General features: G+C 47.4%; 1 protein-coding gene across 2 annotated transcripts in view; it reads right to left on the bottom strand.

Annotated features, from left to right (window-relative positions):
• Nucleotides 1-15,548, bottom strand: part of RGS14 (regulator of G protein signaling 14) — a 215,909-nt gene that overhangs the window by 91,239 nt on the left and 109,122 nt on the right. For both annotated transcript variants that reach the window (XM_063927993.1, XM_063927994.1), the window contains one exon: nt 693-714. In XM_063927993.1, coding sequence (XP_063784063.1) covers nt 693-714 — 22 coding nt within the window. The remainder of the gene's footprint in view (nt 1-692; nt 715-15,548) is intronic.

Raw genomic sequence — 15,548 nt, forward strand, 5'->3', positions numbered from 1 at the left:
TGATATTTATATAATAAATATTTGAAATATAGATATTTGTGTATTTGGAGTCTTTATGTTTTCAATCTATTCTTCACATCAACCTTAAAGTCCATAGCCATGCCGTGATTAGTGAGCATTAGGTATATATAACAATACTGACGGATCATTTGCTATTTTTCAGGGAATTTTTTGGAATGCGGTTAGCATCCCAGCAGTCGGGATGCCAGCGGTCATGTGACTGACCCCGGAATCCCAACACCAATTTGTATCCTAGCGGCAGAACACCGACTGCCTGACTATCAAGGTCACTAGAACACAAGGGGGGGGGGGGTTTAGGCACTAGAGGGAGGGGTTAGTTCTAGCCACCACCCCCCGAGTCTTAGCTCTAGCGGGTTAGGTTTAGGATAGTAGACAGGAGAGGGGTAAAATAAATATCCCATCCCCTGTTGGCGCCATTTTTTTCCTATCCCTCCCCCCCATTTTCCCATCTATCTACACTTATTCCTCCTAGTTCTCTCTATTCCTCCCGCTAGTCCTTCTGTCTCCACCTATTCCCGTATTCCTCCTGTCTCCTCTATCCCTCTTGTCTCCCCATATTCTTCACCCTATTGCTCATGTCTCCCCCTTTTCTCCTTCCTATATAACGTTTCTCATATAACATATTTCAGATTGTTTCATAAAATCACGACCGAATGAGGGTTGTGACTCACCTCCATCAGACACAGCCAGCACCTGAAACAGGAAAACAACAGAATTAAAAACCCTTTATTGGTCACCCCCACAGCAGTGCGTGTTTTGTAAGAGAAGCCATTTGGCAACAGTATTGATAAAGTAGTAATAATAATAATAATAATAATAATCATTATATATGTGTAAAGCATGTTTTGTCAAATATGATATACCTTTTGTATTACTGTAGTATACTTTGGCTCTTAAATCCTATGTATGTGCACAGTCCATGATGCAGAAGTTCAGAGGCAGATAGTGAAATGTTTTGAGGCCACATCTACAGTATGCAGAGCCGGCCCTAGCCAATATGATGCCCTAGGCAAGATTTTGGCTGGTGCCCCCTAGCACCATCGCTAGTTCTGCCTCTGACCTTGCACCTCTTTCCCAGCACCGTCACCCATCACCCATAGCAGTCCTTATTTTGGTGTTTGTACCCCCTATATTTTAAATAGGAACAGTTCACACATTTGGCACACAGCCCAAAAAGGGGTGTGTTTTTGCTGGCAAGGGGCATGGCCACACAATAGTACCCCCAATTCCAATTACGCCACACAGTAATGCAACTTTATTCACATTTGATCATGCGATAGTGTCCATAATTCATATTACATCCCACAGTAGTATCACTTTACCTTATAAACGTTACTCCTCACAGTAGAGCCCCTTATTCACAATACATCACACTGAAATTCACATTACACCACACCCTATTGCTCTTTATTCACATTAGATGGCACAGTAGTGCCCTTTCTATACGCAACGACACATAGTAGAGCACCTTATACACATAATGAAACAGAGTAATGCCCCTTACACATATGAGACACATTATTAATGTCCTTATAAACATAATTCCCCTTACGCATTATGACAACCTTTATTAATGTCCTTTTACACATAATGTCCCTTACACATATGCCGCACATTATTAGTGCCCCTATACACATAATGACACACATACAGTAGTACCCTGTTACACATATACTGCACATTATTAATGCCCTTATACATATAATGACACACATAGTGCCCCTTACACATATGTTGCACATTATTAATGCATTTTTACATGACACACATAATGCTCCTTACACATATTCTGAACACTACTGCACAACCTACCCACTCACATGCACACAGCACTCACACTGCCACTAACACTGTGACCTCTGCCTCTTCTTGGATACAGATGTGTCCTCTTAAATCTTGCCTCAATGCTAATGTTGGGCACCTATTTTTTGATGAAAATGCATCTTATTTGCATTGCTATGTGGCTAGGATGCACAGGCAGCTTCTGCTGATTAAAATGATATGCAGCATGCCTATATACTGTGTGAGACTGTGGATGTATCTGCATATGAAATATTACACACAGAATATAGGCATGCCACATATCATTTTAATCAGCAGAAGCTGCTGATGCCCCTGGGCATATCAAATGCCCTAGGCAATTGCCTAGTTTGCCTATGCCTATGGCCGGCTCTGACAGTATGTGCCATGTTTGTCACAGCGATTCAGCTGACAGTGGGAGAATAGGAGCTACTGAACAAGTCTGTCTTTCCCTCGTTTTACCATGTCATTTCAATACGCTAATTAGGATTTCACTGTTTATCAAAATGATGTAAAGATTGAAACATAAAAGATGCCAGTTGTGCATATCAGTGTCATTCACTTATAAAGCATCAAAGAATTCTGCTGTATACAATGAAAGGGAAAATATACTGTAGCAACTCCCACACTTGCCAAATCTCCCTGAATATCACTAAAGGGCCGTACTGACGGGGAGATTTCCCCAGAGATGTGTGCTGAGCGATCTAGCACAGACCGCTCAGCACACATCTCTCCCCCCGCTCAGCACAGCGCGATGTGCTGAGCGGGGGTGGGTCGAACACGGGGGTGAAATGAGCGACCCTCTAGATTGTGCCTGCATACAGTCCAATCTAGCACCGGTGATAGCGACGCGCTGTCGCCGGCACCCCTACACACGGAGCGATGTTCAGCTAATTTCTAATAATCTAGTCAGATTGCTTAGAAATTAGCTGAACATCGCTCCGTGTGTACCCCCCTTAAGACTCCTGAAATTGTGGTAATCTCCCTGAGGTTTGACATGTTTTTTTTTTTACTTTACTGTGTTACTGCACATACTGTAGTTTGCTAAATTAAAGTATTTTGATTTAGGGATGACCATTGGTGTGGTTGCCATCGATGGTTACCATGATGGTGATATGACAAGTTGCCATCAATGGATGTAATGGATGTAATGTAATGGATGTAATGGATGGCCATCGATGATTAAACCAACCAATGGTCATCCCTGTTCTTTGACTGACTGGCCAGTGGGCCAATCAGAACCTGGGGGTGGGGCTTCATGTGTGCGAGGAGGTCAAACTACGCTCTGTGTCCCAACATCTTGTAAAAAAATAATACTAATAATTCAGTTATATTGTGCCATTGATGCTATGTATCATGCTTCAGGCTTCTTAAGATGATCCGAGCCAGGACCCTAGGGCAGCGGTTCCCAAGCTTTTTTTTAATAAAAGCACCTAGAGTATCAGCTTTTGTTTCATGGCACCCCTAGGATAAAAGTTTTGTATTGATAAATTTGAAAACAAATATAAAATTAAGTAAGTTGTGCCTGTCCTCCTTAGGTTCAGTTATGTGGTGGTGTTGTACAGTTGTGCTTCTGATTGTGCACTTGTTTTATGATTGGAAGTAACTACAACTGGTTTTGCCTATCACATTGGCTATAAGTAATTTGGTTTGGTCCTGCACCACCAACCCAAAGCACACAGTCTGGGAACCACTGCCCTGGGGACTAGTTGTGGCTGAAGTGAGCTGAGACTGGACTAATGTAATATAATCAACAAGACCGGAATAACACTGGGATCTGGGCTGATCCCCAGGTCTGGGACTAGACTGGAGTACAAAGCTGGGATCCCCAGCACAGCAACCTGGAACAGTTCATCGCAAACTCAACCCCAACATGGAGCTGGCATCTTTTACAGGGACACCGTACTGTAGGAAGCACAGAACTGGATAAGCTACCACTGGGACTGGACTAGGGACAGGTATGAGGAACTCAGATCTCTGCACTGTAGTGTAGACACACAGGCCTGGAACCTTCACTCTGAGAAAGAATTGGAACTGGCACTTGGACTTGGTATTAGCCCTCACTACCAGATACCTAGAGAATGAAGACCAGACACCTGCTACCAATGTTGTGCTAATGGGGGATTTGGACACACAGGGGGAGATGTACTAAGCCTTAAAAAGTGATACATTTCACGGTGATAAGGTACCAGACTATCAGCTCCTAACTACCATGTTACAGGCTGGGTTTGAAAAATGACAGTTAGGAGCTGGTTGGTTGGTACTTTATCCCCATGAAAATGATCACTTTTCAAGGCTTAGTGTGGCACTATCCTGTGGTGTTCCCACTGCAGCACAGGCCCATGCCTAGCAACGCAGCACTGCATAGGTTAACCATCCCCTAACTTTTAGTGATGTCAGCAGGAGCTGACATGGGGGGCACTAGGACCCAGGGGAGTCAAGTCTAGAATCAGAGGAGCCCAACTGTCACAGCCAGAGAGCTGGGAGAAAAGTACCCTGCGATTGGCTGACCCCATGACCTTTACAGAGCGGGAAGCTGAGGAGGGGGGTTACTGCTCTGAGGAGGGTGTGTGAGGCTGCAGTGTGGAGAGTTGTCGTCCAGAGAGCCCTAAAAGGGGTGACCAGCGGCGAAAGGTGGAGCCGTCTGCACCCGACAACTGAGTGAGACGCTAGGGAAGGAAGCGTTGCAGCTGCTGAGAGAGAAGTGCTGACAGGAATCATATCAGCATGCAAGCCGCAAGTGAAGCAGCATGGAGTCTCTGTCATCACAGCTGGGAAGCACTGAAGAGGCTGCCTGACAATGAGAGGATGGAGTGCAGCTGCGGGGAACAGTGAGTAACCTTACCCCTTCACATTGTGTCTGTGACAGTGCCTCAGCACAGCCAGCCATACCTCCGTGACAGTGCCTCAGCACAGCCAGCTATACCTCAGTGACAGTGCCTCAGCACAGCCAGCCATACCCCAGTGACAGCCAGGACCCCTTTTTGTATCATCCTCCAGTCAGCCCTGTATAAGTCTGTCAGCACAGCCTAAGACCCCTGTCACCCATCACCTGAGACTGCCAGGGTCAGACAGACAGTTAGAGGTGTTGTCAGTCAGTGAGGCCATTTCAGCAGCAGCTCAACTTGACAGCCAGCCAACCCTTGCCAACTCAGCCAGGCGCTTTACTCATGCAGCAATATTCCCATTTGTTACTACAGACAGAGAGGGGAAGAGCCCTGAGATATATGACATCTATCAGCCAACCAGTACAGCAGCAGCACAGCCGTGTCCGACAGGCAGAGCCCAGGGGGAGAATTTGATGCTTTTAATCTACGCAAGGTTACCCGGGGACAGCGACAGTGTTGTGTTCAAGGAATGAGAAAAAAAGGTTACTGCCTATTAGGAGTTACCTTAAAGAAGGTGATATTAGTTAGCACTAGTACCGACAGAACCAGCCCGCGCGAACAGTATTGATCCCCCCTTACCCTAGATAGTGAGTGGCTATCTGACAGAATTGCATCCAGTTATTTTAGTCCCTATTTACCTCAGGATTTGTACTGAAAGCCTTCCTATAAGATATCTGAGATAATATACAAAACTCAGTTACTAGTCACTGCCGGATTGTACTCCTACACCCTCTAGTGGACACTTGAGATACTGTAAGGAACACTACAGTTAATAGTAATTCTACAGCAACTGTGTGGACACTTGGGACACTAATTTGGACACCGTTCCTGGTTACTTGCTGCCAGTCAATTGGTAGACATTTAAGGTTATGGTTAATAGTGACGTAATAGTATACGATAAATAATTTGTGAGAAGTTCATTTACGAGTATATTGAAGAAATACTTGCAATTGTGAGTTCTCCTAAAATCCGTGAATTTGTTATATGTAACTAAAATGTTTAATGCTTGACTATATTACCTGTGATACCATATGATCTCGAACTGCTGATCTGCATATTGATCTGTTCCTATATATAGTGACATTGCTTAATTTCAATTCTACCCTACTAAACCGTTTAACACAATAGCAGTGACACCTTATTGGTGATAATAAAATACCAGTCACTGTCCAAAAGTGTGGTGACTTGTTTGTCTCGGGTCTGTTTGGGGGTCCTCATCCTTCTGCTGGGTATCCAGAGGTGACAAGAAAGCAAAGTCCAAGAAGACTGGGACCGACATCATCAGGGGAAATTAAGGTACGAAACACCGCCACTTCACCACCCGGTGGCCTGTGACATTAATACATCTGGCCCTCAGACTTTGGTGGTGACTCTGAGAGCAGATGTAACAGAAGACTTGTGAGAGTACCAGATGAGGGGCCCAGCAGAGGCCAGGATGCACACAGGCTCTAGAGCAGACGCACAGTGCAGCAGAAGAGTCAAACTTAGTGTAAAAAGAGAAGAACCATCACTTAGAGAATATATATATATATATATATATATATATATATAGTCATAGTCGGTGGGTTGGTACATCTGTGGCACCCTGCAGGTGCCTGAACAGCCCAGTGGTAAGGCTTGAATGCTATAGATAAAAGTACAGGACTTCCTGGGGATAATGTGTCCCGGGGCCTTTAACCACTTAATTGTCGGGTTTTCTTATGAGTGAATTAGGTGAAGAAATGATTTTAGTTACAAAAAAGGGAATTTTTTTTTTAATTTTTACCCCCCAAATATCGAAATATCGATCAGGAACATTGCGACCATCGGAACATCGGGAACATCGCGACCATCGTGGCTTTCATTTTGAAAGCCGGGACAGCCTGCAGGCATACAGGGGGGGTCTGGGGTGGCTTGGGAGGGTTCATTTACACTCCCCAGCGGCTGCCATTGTCTGCAGCCGCTGGAGGGGGGGATCCTGCCATGCTGCCGATCACACAGGGGAAGAGTGCTGCCGATCACACGTGGGGAGAGTGCGGGGAGGCAGAGGGACCTTCTGGTCCCTCTGTCAGCAGCAGCGGAACCTTCCGGTCCCTCTGTCAGCAGCTGCGGAGGGAAGTTTATCTTCCCTGCCGCTACTAACACTCTATCTGACTGGTCGCATCCTGTGCAACCAGGTCAGATAGAGCACTTGCAGGCATGGTCGCATCTGATGCGACCATGCCAAGCAAGTGGTTAAGGATTAGAGGAGAGGTGGGACCTACCCGGAGGTTTGATTGAGAGACTGGTGAGAGGAGACTGGATTGGCTGGTGGAAGAGCAGGAAGAGGTGGATTTTGAGGACTCAGGGTGAGGAGAGCAGCAGCATGGAAGGAGGCAGGAGAGTGAGCTGGTGAGGTGACCAGGCTGACAGGATAAGTGGCCACCATTAACTGCACTAGTGATCGGTGGCTAGCTGGGAGAGTGCTGCGGGCGGAGGTCCAGTGACACAGCCAGCCACACAATGCCGGGTGTGGGCGACACCCCAGCTGGAGAAATAGAGCAGAGATCAGGAGTTTGGTGACTGCACAACCCGCGGAGCACCTCGCTGACAAGGAGCAGCCGTGTGCGCAGTGGTGAAGACTGCACATACCGGTGAGACCACATTTTGGAAAGATTCGGGGAAAGACACTGATAGTCACTACGCCACGTGCGTCTGGGACACCCTCGCAACCCCTATTGTCAGCAGCTGTGAATTAGGACCACCCCTGGTCATTTACCCTGTTCCTAAAGTACTCTGTAGGGTTAAAAAGGATCTTACTCCACTGTCCTACCTAATTGGATAGACTGACCGAACCAGATTACGCACCCCTCCCTAGACCGGGACTGTATACTAATTGGAGGGCTACAAAATACTGACTCTCCTGTAAGAAGAGGGGAGAGGGGCTATCCAGGAGAACTATTAGCCCAGTTGGGAGTTCGCATATCATTACTTACACTGATTTGTGGAGAGACAGCGCCACCTAGTGACTGTAACTGGTATGAACCCAGGTTGTGTGCAGATATTTACCCGACCCAGCATCAGGTCTCCTGCATAACGGATGCACCAGAGAGAGAGTTAATAACTGGGAAAGGATACACATTGCACGAGAGATATTTAATCTACGCAAGGGGACACCTCAGTAAACTCCTGTGCACAGGTCAAATGACAACCCGGGTTGATCTGAACTACCTTGCACCATTGGGTACCCATAATTTGGTGCATCAAGGTCATTAAGAAATACGTGAAGTTAGTATTGAGGTTAGAGAAGTATTGTATTGAAATTGTGGTATTGCATGCAAAGTGAGTGTTTTTAATGGCAAATAGTGTCACCATCCAGTATTAGTGGTATTGCTGCGGTTCATCCCAGTGAATTGTTATTTACAGAACCTAATTGGCTGGTTGGTCCCGGGTGAAGCAGCGTATCACCCATACTTGGAAAAGCTGTGGACGGCCGAAGTGTCTCATAAGTGTTGACGCAATTCTATGTAATTTTGTAACTATGTTGTACGTGTTCTACTGCTATAGTAATAATTGTTTACACAGTTCAAAGTCTGCAATTGACATTCAGGTACACAAAAGTATATTAATGGCATTTGATATTTGAGATTCATCCACAATTGAATAGTTAATAAAGCAGACGCAGTTGGAAAACTGTTATCCCTTTCATTGTAGTGTAGTTGCCTCCTCATTCACCAGCAGAGGAGTAACTAAGGCAGGGTGAGTGGGGCACGTGCCCTGGGCGCCTTGGCAGGCCCAGCAGAGGGGGGCACCGCCAGCGGCCAGGGCATCATGCCCACTCGCCCCCGTCACGCTGCAATGTGAGGGGAGGAGAGCGCAGCGTCTCTCCTGCCCCTCAATGTGCTAACTGCCGCTGCCACGCGGCGCTGCTGTGTCCGGTCTCCGGCGGCGTTAGCCAATCAGGGCTTGCGGACCGGCTCCTGATTGGCTGCCGGTCCACGAGCTCTGATTGGCTAATGAACCGGCGCCACATTTAAGATAGCCGCCGCCGGGGACCTGGAGCATTGAGGGGCAGGAGAGGCGCTGCGCTATCCTCCCCTCACATAGCAGAGGGAAGCTGTGAGTGACGGGGGGAGTCTTATATCTGGCACTGTGGGGCATGTAACTGGCACTGTGGGGCATGTAACTGGCACTGTGGGGCATATATCTGGCACTGTGGGGCATGTAACTGGCACTGTGGGGCATGTATCTGGCACTGTGGGGCATGTAACTGACACTGTGGGGCATTGTATCTGGCACTGTGGGGCATGTATGGCACTGTGGGGCATGTATCTGGCACTGTGGGGCATTGTATCTGGCACTGTGGGGCATTGTATCTGGCACTGTGGGGCATTGTAACTGGCACTGTGGGGCAATGTATCTGGCACTGTGAGGCATGTATCTGGCACTGTGGGGCATGTATCTGGCACAGTGGGGCATGTATCTGGCACAGTGGGGAATTGCATCTGGCACTGTGGGGCTTTGTATCTGGCACTGTGGGGCATTGTATCTGGCACTGTGGGGCGCTATATCTGTTACTGTGGATCTGACACTGTGGGGCACTGTGGATCTGACACTGTGGGGCACTGTGTATCTGGCACTGTGGGGCACTGTGGGGCAATTGTGTATCTGGTACTGTGTAAAAAGGGGACTCTGCATGCGTACTGTGCAAAAATTGAATGAAGGTGTGCTGAGAGACGACACAAGGGGTCGCCGGAAACAAAGTACCAAGATTCTCCAGAGTTGCATCAAGCAGACGGAGGTAAAGAAAGACTCATTGATTGACCACCTGGTCACCACACATCTATTTATCGGAGTCAGTATGATATCCCGGCTGTTGGGATCCCGGCGTTCAGCAGACCCACGCCAGAAACCCGACAGCCAGAATACCGCCGGCGGGTGCAGCGTGTCGCCTTGCGGGCTCGTTGCGCTCGCCCCACTTTGGGCACGGTGGTAACCTTTGGTCACTACTCTCATCAATCCCCACTCTGGTGGTGGGTGGACCCCCACCCAAGTGGGGGATCCAGGCTGTCGGCATTTCACTGGGTGTCAGGATTCCAGTGCCAGTATCCTGACCACCGGATTGCCTCCCCGTGACTGCCTCCCCATTTTTCTAGTATATATTATGAAATAATAAAAATGCAAAGTGAATGAACAGAAGAGAAATCTAAATGAAATCAATATTTGGTGTGGCCACCCCTGGTGTGGTATGTTAGGTAGATTAGACTTAGGTCGACAGTGTCTAGGTTGACCACTATTGGTCAACAGTAAGTAGGTCGACAGTGACTCTAGGTCAACATGTACTAGGTCGACAGGAGAAAAGGTCGACATGAGTTTTTTAACTTTTTGGGGTGTCGTTTTCTCCGTACAGTGACCGGGAACCCCAATTAGTGCACTGTGTCCACCTCGCATGTCTCGCTTCGCTCGCCATGCTTCGGGCAAGGTGCCCCGCTCCGCTACTGCTGTGCTCGGCATAGGTTACCGTTCCCAATTGTAGTCCACGTGGATCGTAAAGTATGAAAAAGTTTAAAAAATTTAATTTTTAAAAAAAAAACTCATGTCGACCTTTTGTCATGTCGACCTAGAACATGGCGACCTAGAGTCCCTGTCAACCTAGAAACCATGTTGATCTACTTACTGTCGACCAATAGTGGTCGACCTACTGTCGACCTAAAGACCGGATCCCGGCCACCCCTTGCCTTCAAAACAGCATCAATTCTTCTAGGTACACTTGCATAAAGTGAGGGATTTTGTAGGATTATGGGCCCTCATTCCGAGTTGATCGCTCGCTAGCTGCTTTTAGCAGCAGTGCACATGCTAGGCCGCCGCCCTCTGGGAGTGTATCTTAGCTTAGCAGAATTGCTAACGAAAGGTTAGCAGTTCTGCTATTAAATATTCCCCTGCAGTTTCTGAGTAGCTCCAGACCTACTCCTAGATTGCGATCACTGCAGACTGTTTGGTTCCTGGTTTGATGTCACATACACGTCCTGCGTTCGGCCAGCCACTCCCCCGTTTCCCCAGGCACGCCTGCGTTTTTACCTGACACGCCTGCGTTTTTTAGCACACTCCCGGAAAACGCTCAGTTTCCGCCCAGAAACACCCACTTCCTGTCAATCACTCACCGATCAGCAGAGCGACTGAAAAGCGTTGCTCGGCTCTGTGTAAAATTGTATAGTTTTGTGTGAAAGTACTTAGCGCATGCGCCTTGCGGCCCATACGCATGCGTAGAACTGGCGGTTTTTAGCCTGATCGCAATTCTGCTAAAAACGGCAGCGAGCGAACAACTCGGAATGACCCCCATAGTCAGGTGTATGATAACCAATCATACCAAACAGATAAGAATGATCATCTGTCGAAGTCAGAAAAATGTCTCTATGCACGTTGCCATATTTGCACCGCACACTGGTCCGTGCTGCGCATGCGTGCGCTCTCCCATGGAGGCGCATACCCGCAATAGCGTGCACTCGCAGGCGCGGTATGCGTATTTACGGTAGAGTTTACGTAGTCGTAGCGTGCGACCCATTCGTTACAACTGTTCACAATTAATGTAGTTTATAGATCATGGTCCCTTTGATAGATTCTGAAAGTTTGGTTAAAATAGAATGTCCCTGAGCTGAGGAATCCCTCTTTGCATCGTACGAAGGGTCTAACAGGAATCATACAGCAGTGTTTGGTACCCATCGGAAGAGTATTTAATTAGCAATATTCTGGTGTTGGTTTGGAGCGTATTAATCGCTCGTGCGAATAGTTATGGACATAAGAAGTTATGTCCATTTATTTATTATTATTTGTTCTTACTTAGTCATGCATCTGAACAGTTGGAGACAGGCATCAGTGGGTCTCAAATGTCTCTTTGACCTCAGAGATCCCCCAAACAATAGTTTGCATGTTAAGAGGGCCTCATATCTACACATGCATAAGGTAAACACAGGAATAGTAATTGAAGATCAATTGTACTCCAAATCAGTATCTTTCCCGCAGACGGAGTACAATAGCCTTTAATTACACTGAGTTTTTGAGACTCAATAAGGAGGGCCAACACCTGTGTTTACAAATGGGGCTGGATTTGTATACAGGAGAATGAGGGCTGAGATGTCATTGTCTCAACTGAAAGTGGACATCATGAATATAGAACAGAACCCAGACAGGATTCTGTTTTGTATTCGCCAAACAATCGCTCTCCAGAAGACAGGAATGTGTTAGTCATCACCCATTATTTTGCATAACCAGGGCCACTGATATGAATCAACTTATGACCTTTTGTTATGATGCAGGGCCGAATTCCTTCGGCCAATGAACAATGGGATTGTAGGGACTATGAGATTGCATTGTGTGTGGGGCATAAATAGGCAGGCCGACCATATCCAATTTCACTCACTCTCATCAACGGTTATCTGCTGATAGCCGGGAGCTGGATATCGAGGCGCAGGCGATCATACCCTTTGTGCGTAAGTTTCTCTCCGTAATCATTGTCTTTCTGTGAGCCAATTTCTCTCTCTCTCTCTATCTCTCTCTCTCCTCTTTTCTCTTATATCTCTCATAGTATTATAGTATTGTACTGTATTGCATTTAGGTCAGTGTAGTATTGTCTTTTTGTATTTATTGTTTAGTTCTGTGGTTAGGAAGTCCTTGTTATATTGTAGTGTATCATTTGTACTGTTATCCCCTTTTACAAGTATATTAGATATAATACAGTTAATAGGCTTTGGAACCTAAACCAGTATCTGTGTATTTTCTATAGTGTTAAGTGTTCACTTGAGCGTCGGTGACGCTCAAGCAGCTTTGTAGTTAGTCAGGTTACACAAGGTTGCACTTACACCCTGTACTCACATTAAGGTATTCAGTGTATTTCATTGGTATAAGGTTTTAACATAAAGGTATAGTGTTGTGAGCGTCTGCATCGCTGGTGACCTCCTCGTGGTCTCGAGCGTAAGCTACGCCATAGCGAATCATTACCCTAGACATAACCAATAACGTGTCCTGTGATCGCTGGGCCGCGAGCGAACGTGACGCTTGAGCGTCTCGCCTACGGCCGAGCGATCGTTACGCCAACAGCGTACCATTACGGTACTTCTTAAGTAAACAGCGTACAGTGTTCTTAGCTTCATAAAGGGTTGTTTATACGACAAAGGAATTTAGCATTGTCACATCATTTTCATATGTACTGTACGTTGAAACACAGTCATTAACTGAAAAAGCTGTGTAGGAGGCTTCAAATTTAGCGAGGAACAGCCAAACTCTGTTACACAGGTGAGGGTTTGGAAGACAGTTTTATGTCACAGGTCATACACCATGGCAAGACTGAGCACATCAGCAAGACACAAGGTAGTCATACTGCATCAGCAAGGTCTCTCCCAGGCAATGATTTCAAAGCAGACTGGGGTTTTAAGATTTGCTGTTCAAGTTCTTTTGAAGAAGCACAAAGAAATGGGCAATGTTGAGGACTGCAGATGCAATAATCAGCCAAGGAAACTTCCCTTTGAAATCGAAAGATGTCCAGCAGTGCCAACAGCTCAGAACTGGCAGAAACCAGTAAGGCCCAGGTACACCCAACTACTGTCACCAGTAGGATATACAGACTATCAATATCCAGTGGGTATACAGTATATGTCAAATAAAATGTATTTTAAATATAAAATGGATGATAAAAAGCATATCCTTCTGTCTAGGATACTCTGTAGTGCAACCTTACTGTAAGCTGTGATGAGATGATCAATCAGTGGCGTGCGGTGAGGTCAGTGGCTGGTGAGGCACTGCGGCCATAATGTCCGCCGAATCCTACTGATCACCCCTACCGCCGCCGAGCCAATGCCTGCCACTGCCCCTGAGCCCACAAATATACGAATCAATAGACCATCGGTCAAACACGGGTGTTATTTAACAGAAGTCTGTAATTTACTAAGAATTTGTATTCTCAATCACTGCCGACATTAGCCGAACACTGCCGGGAAAGCATAGAATTCGTAAAGAAATGGAGCTTTCAAAGAGACCTGCTTATTGCTGGCGTATTGTGATAGTCATGCACGGATCAGTGAGATCCGTGCATGGTTATCTTTGGAAAAGGGTGTGAATGGGTTAAAAAATGTGTAAAAAAAAATGCGTGAGGTCCCCCCTCCTAAGTATAACCAGCCTCGGGCTCTTTGAGCCGGTCCTGGCTGTTTAAATACTGGGGGGGAAATTGAACAGGGGTTCCCTGTATTTAGACAACCAGCACCGGGCTCTGTGTCCGGTCCTGGCTCCAAAAATACAGGAGACAAAAGATGTAGGGGTCCCCCGTATTTTTAAAACCAGCACCGGGCTCCACTAGCCAGAGAGATAATGCCACAGCCGGGGGACACTTTTATATTGGTCCCTGCGGCCGTGGCATTACCCCCCCCCAACTAGTCACCCCTGGCCGGGGTTCCCTGGATGAGTGGTGACCCCTTAAATCAAGGGTTCCCCCCCTCCAGGCACCCAAGGGTCAGGGGTGAAGCCTGAGGCTGTCCCCAGCACCCCTGGCCGGTGGGTGCCAGGCTGATAGTCATAAGTGTGCAAAAATAGAATATTGTTTTTTGTTGTGGAACTACAAGGCCCAGCAAGCCTCCCCCACTTGCTGGTACTTGGATAACCACAAGTACCAGCATGCGGGGAAATAATGAGCTCGCTGGTACCTGTAGTTCCACAACAACAAAAATACCCAAATAAAAACACAACACACACACCGTGACAGTAAAATTTTATTAACACACACTTACACACTCACACATACTTACCTACATCCCACGCCGGTCACGTCCACTTGTCCAGTAGAATCCAATAAAACCTGTAAAACAAGTAATTTAGGGAGGGATGTACTAACCTCCGCCATCGCGATAACTGCACTTTTCTCTGCGCTCTGACACTCCCCGTTCCGCTGCCCGCCTCTCCCCTGTCTGCATTCTCATCCCCTTCTCCCTCTTCCTCACCGCCGCGGCCACTGTATTCTCTCATCGCTGCGCTCCCCCTGGCCGTTTGGCGCATGCGCATCCAGGTTCTGCTTTTCCGGGCATGCGCGGACTGGTTCATCAATAATGAACCAGTCCGCGCATGCCCCCAGCTCTGACGGAACCAGCCCGGAAAAGCAGAACCTGGATGCGCATGCGCCAAACGGCCAGGCGGAGCGCAGCGATGAGAGAATACAGTGGCCGTGGCGGTGAGGAAGAGGGAGAAGGGGATGAGAAAGCAGACGGGGGAGTGTCGGGGAGTGTCAGATCGCAGAGAAAAGTGCAGTTATGGCGGAGGTTAGTACATCCCGCCCTGAGACATAAAAACTTCAATACAAAGGAGGGACAAAAAAAGGAAGAGAGAGAGAGTGCTCACCGATGCTCCCCGTCCTCACGGCCTTCCACATTATCACCTCCGCAGCCAATGATTCCCCCGCGCCTTCCGTGCAGCTTACTCAGCGCTGCGCCCCCGGCTCTGACGGAACCAGCCACGTGATGCGCCTGTAGCCGCAAAGTGTCCTCCCCTGATCCCGCACTGGCCAATCACTGCTTCAAAGCGGCACTACAAGTAGGTGCCGCTTCTAGGAGTTTTTTTCAATGCTTTCTCCTGCCCTATTCCTGGCCCCGCCCCCCGCTTCCGGCCCTTACACACAGACACCGGGAGGCACTGACAGCGCTGCCTCAACAACACTGACAGGACCACTTTTTACACAGGTACGAACTGCTAAAATAACAAAGGCTAAAGCAGATACTTATAACACATAACATGTGTCATAAGTATGTTCTTTGTATTATTCCAACAATGTCAGGGGAGGCACTGCCTCCCCTGCCTCCCCTGACTGCACGTCCCTGTGATCAATTGTTGCGCACACCTCAATAT

This window comes from Pseudophryne corroboree, chromosome 6 (assembly GCF_028390025.1).
Source record: "Pseudophryne corroboree isolate aPseCor3 chromosome 6, aPseCor3.hap2, whole genome shotgun sequence".
Classification (NCBI taxonomy): Eukaryota; Metazoa; Chordata; class Amphibia; order Anura; family Myobatrachidae; genus Pseudophryne; species Pseudophryne corroboree.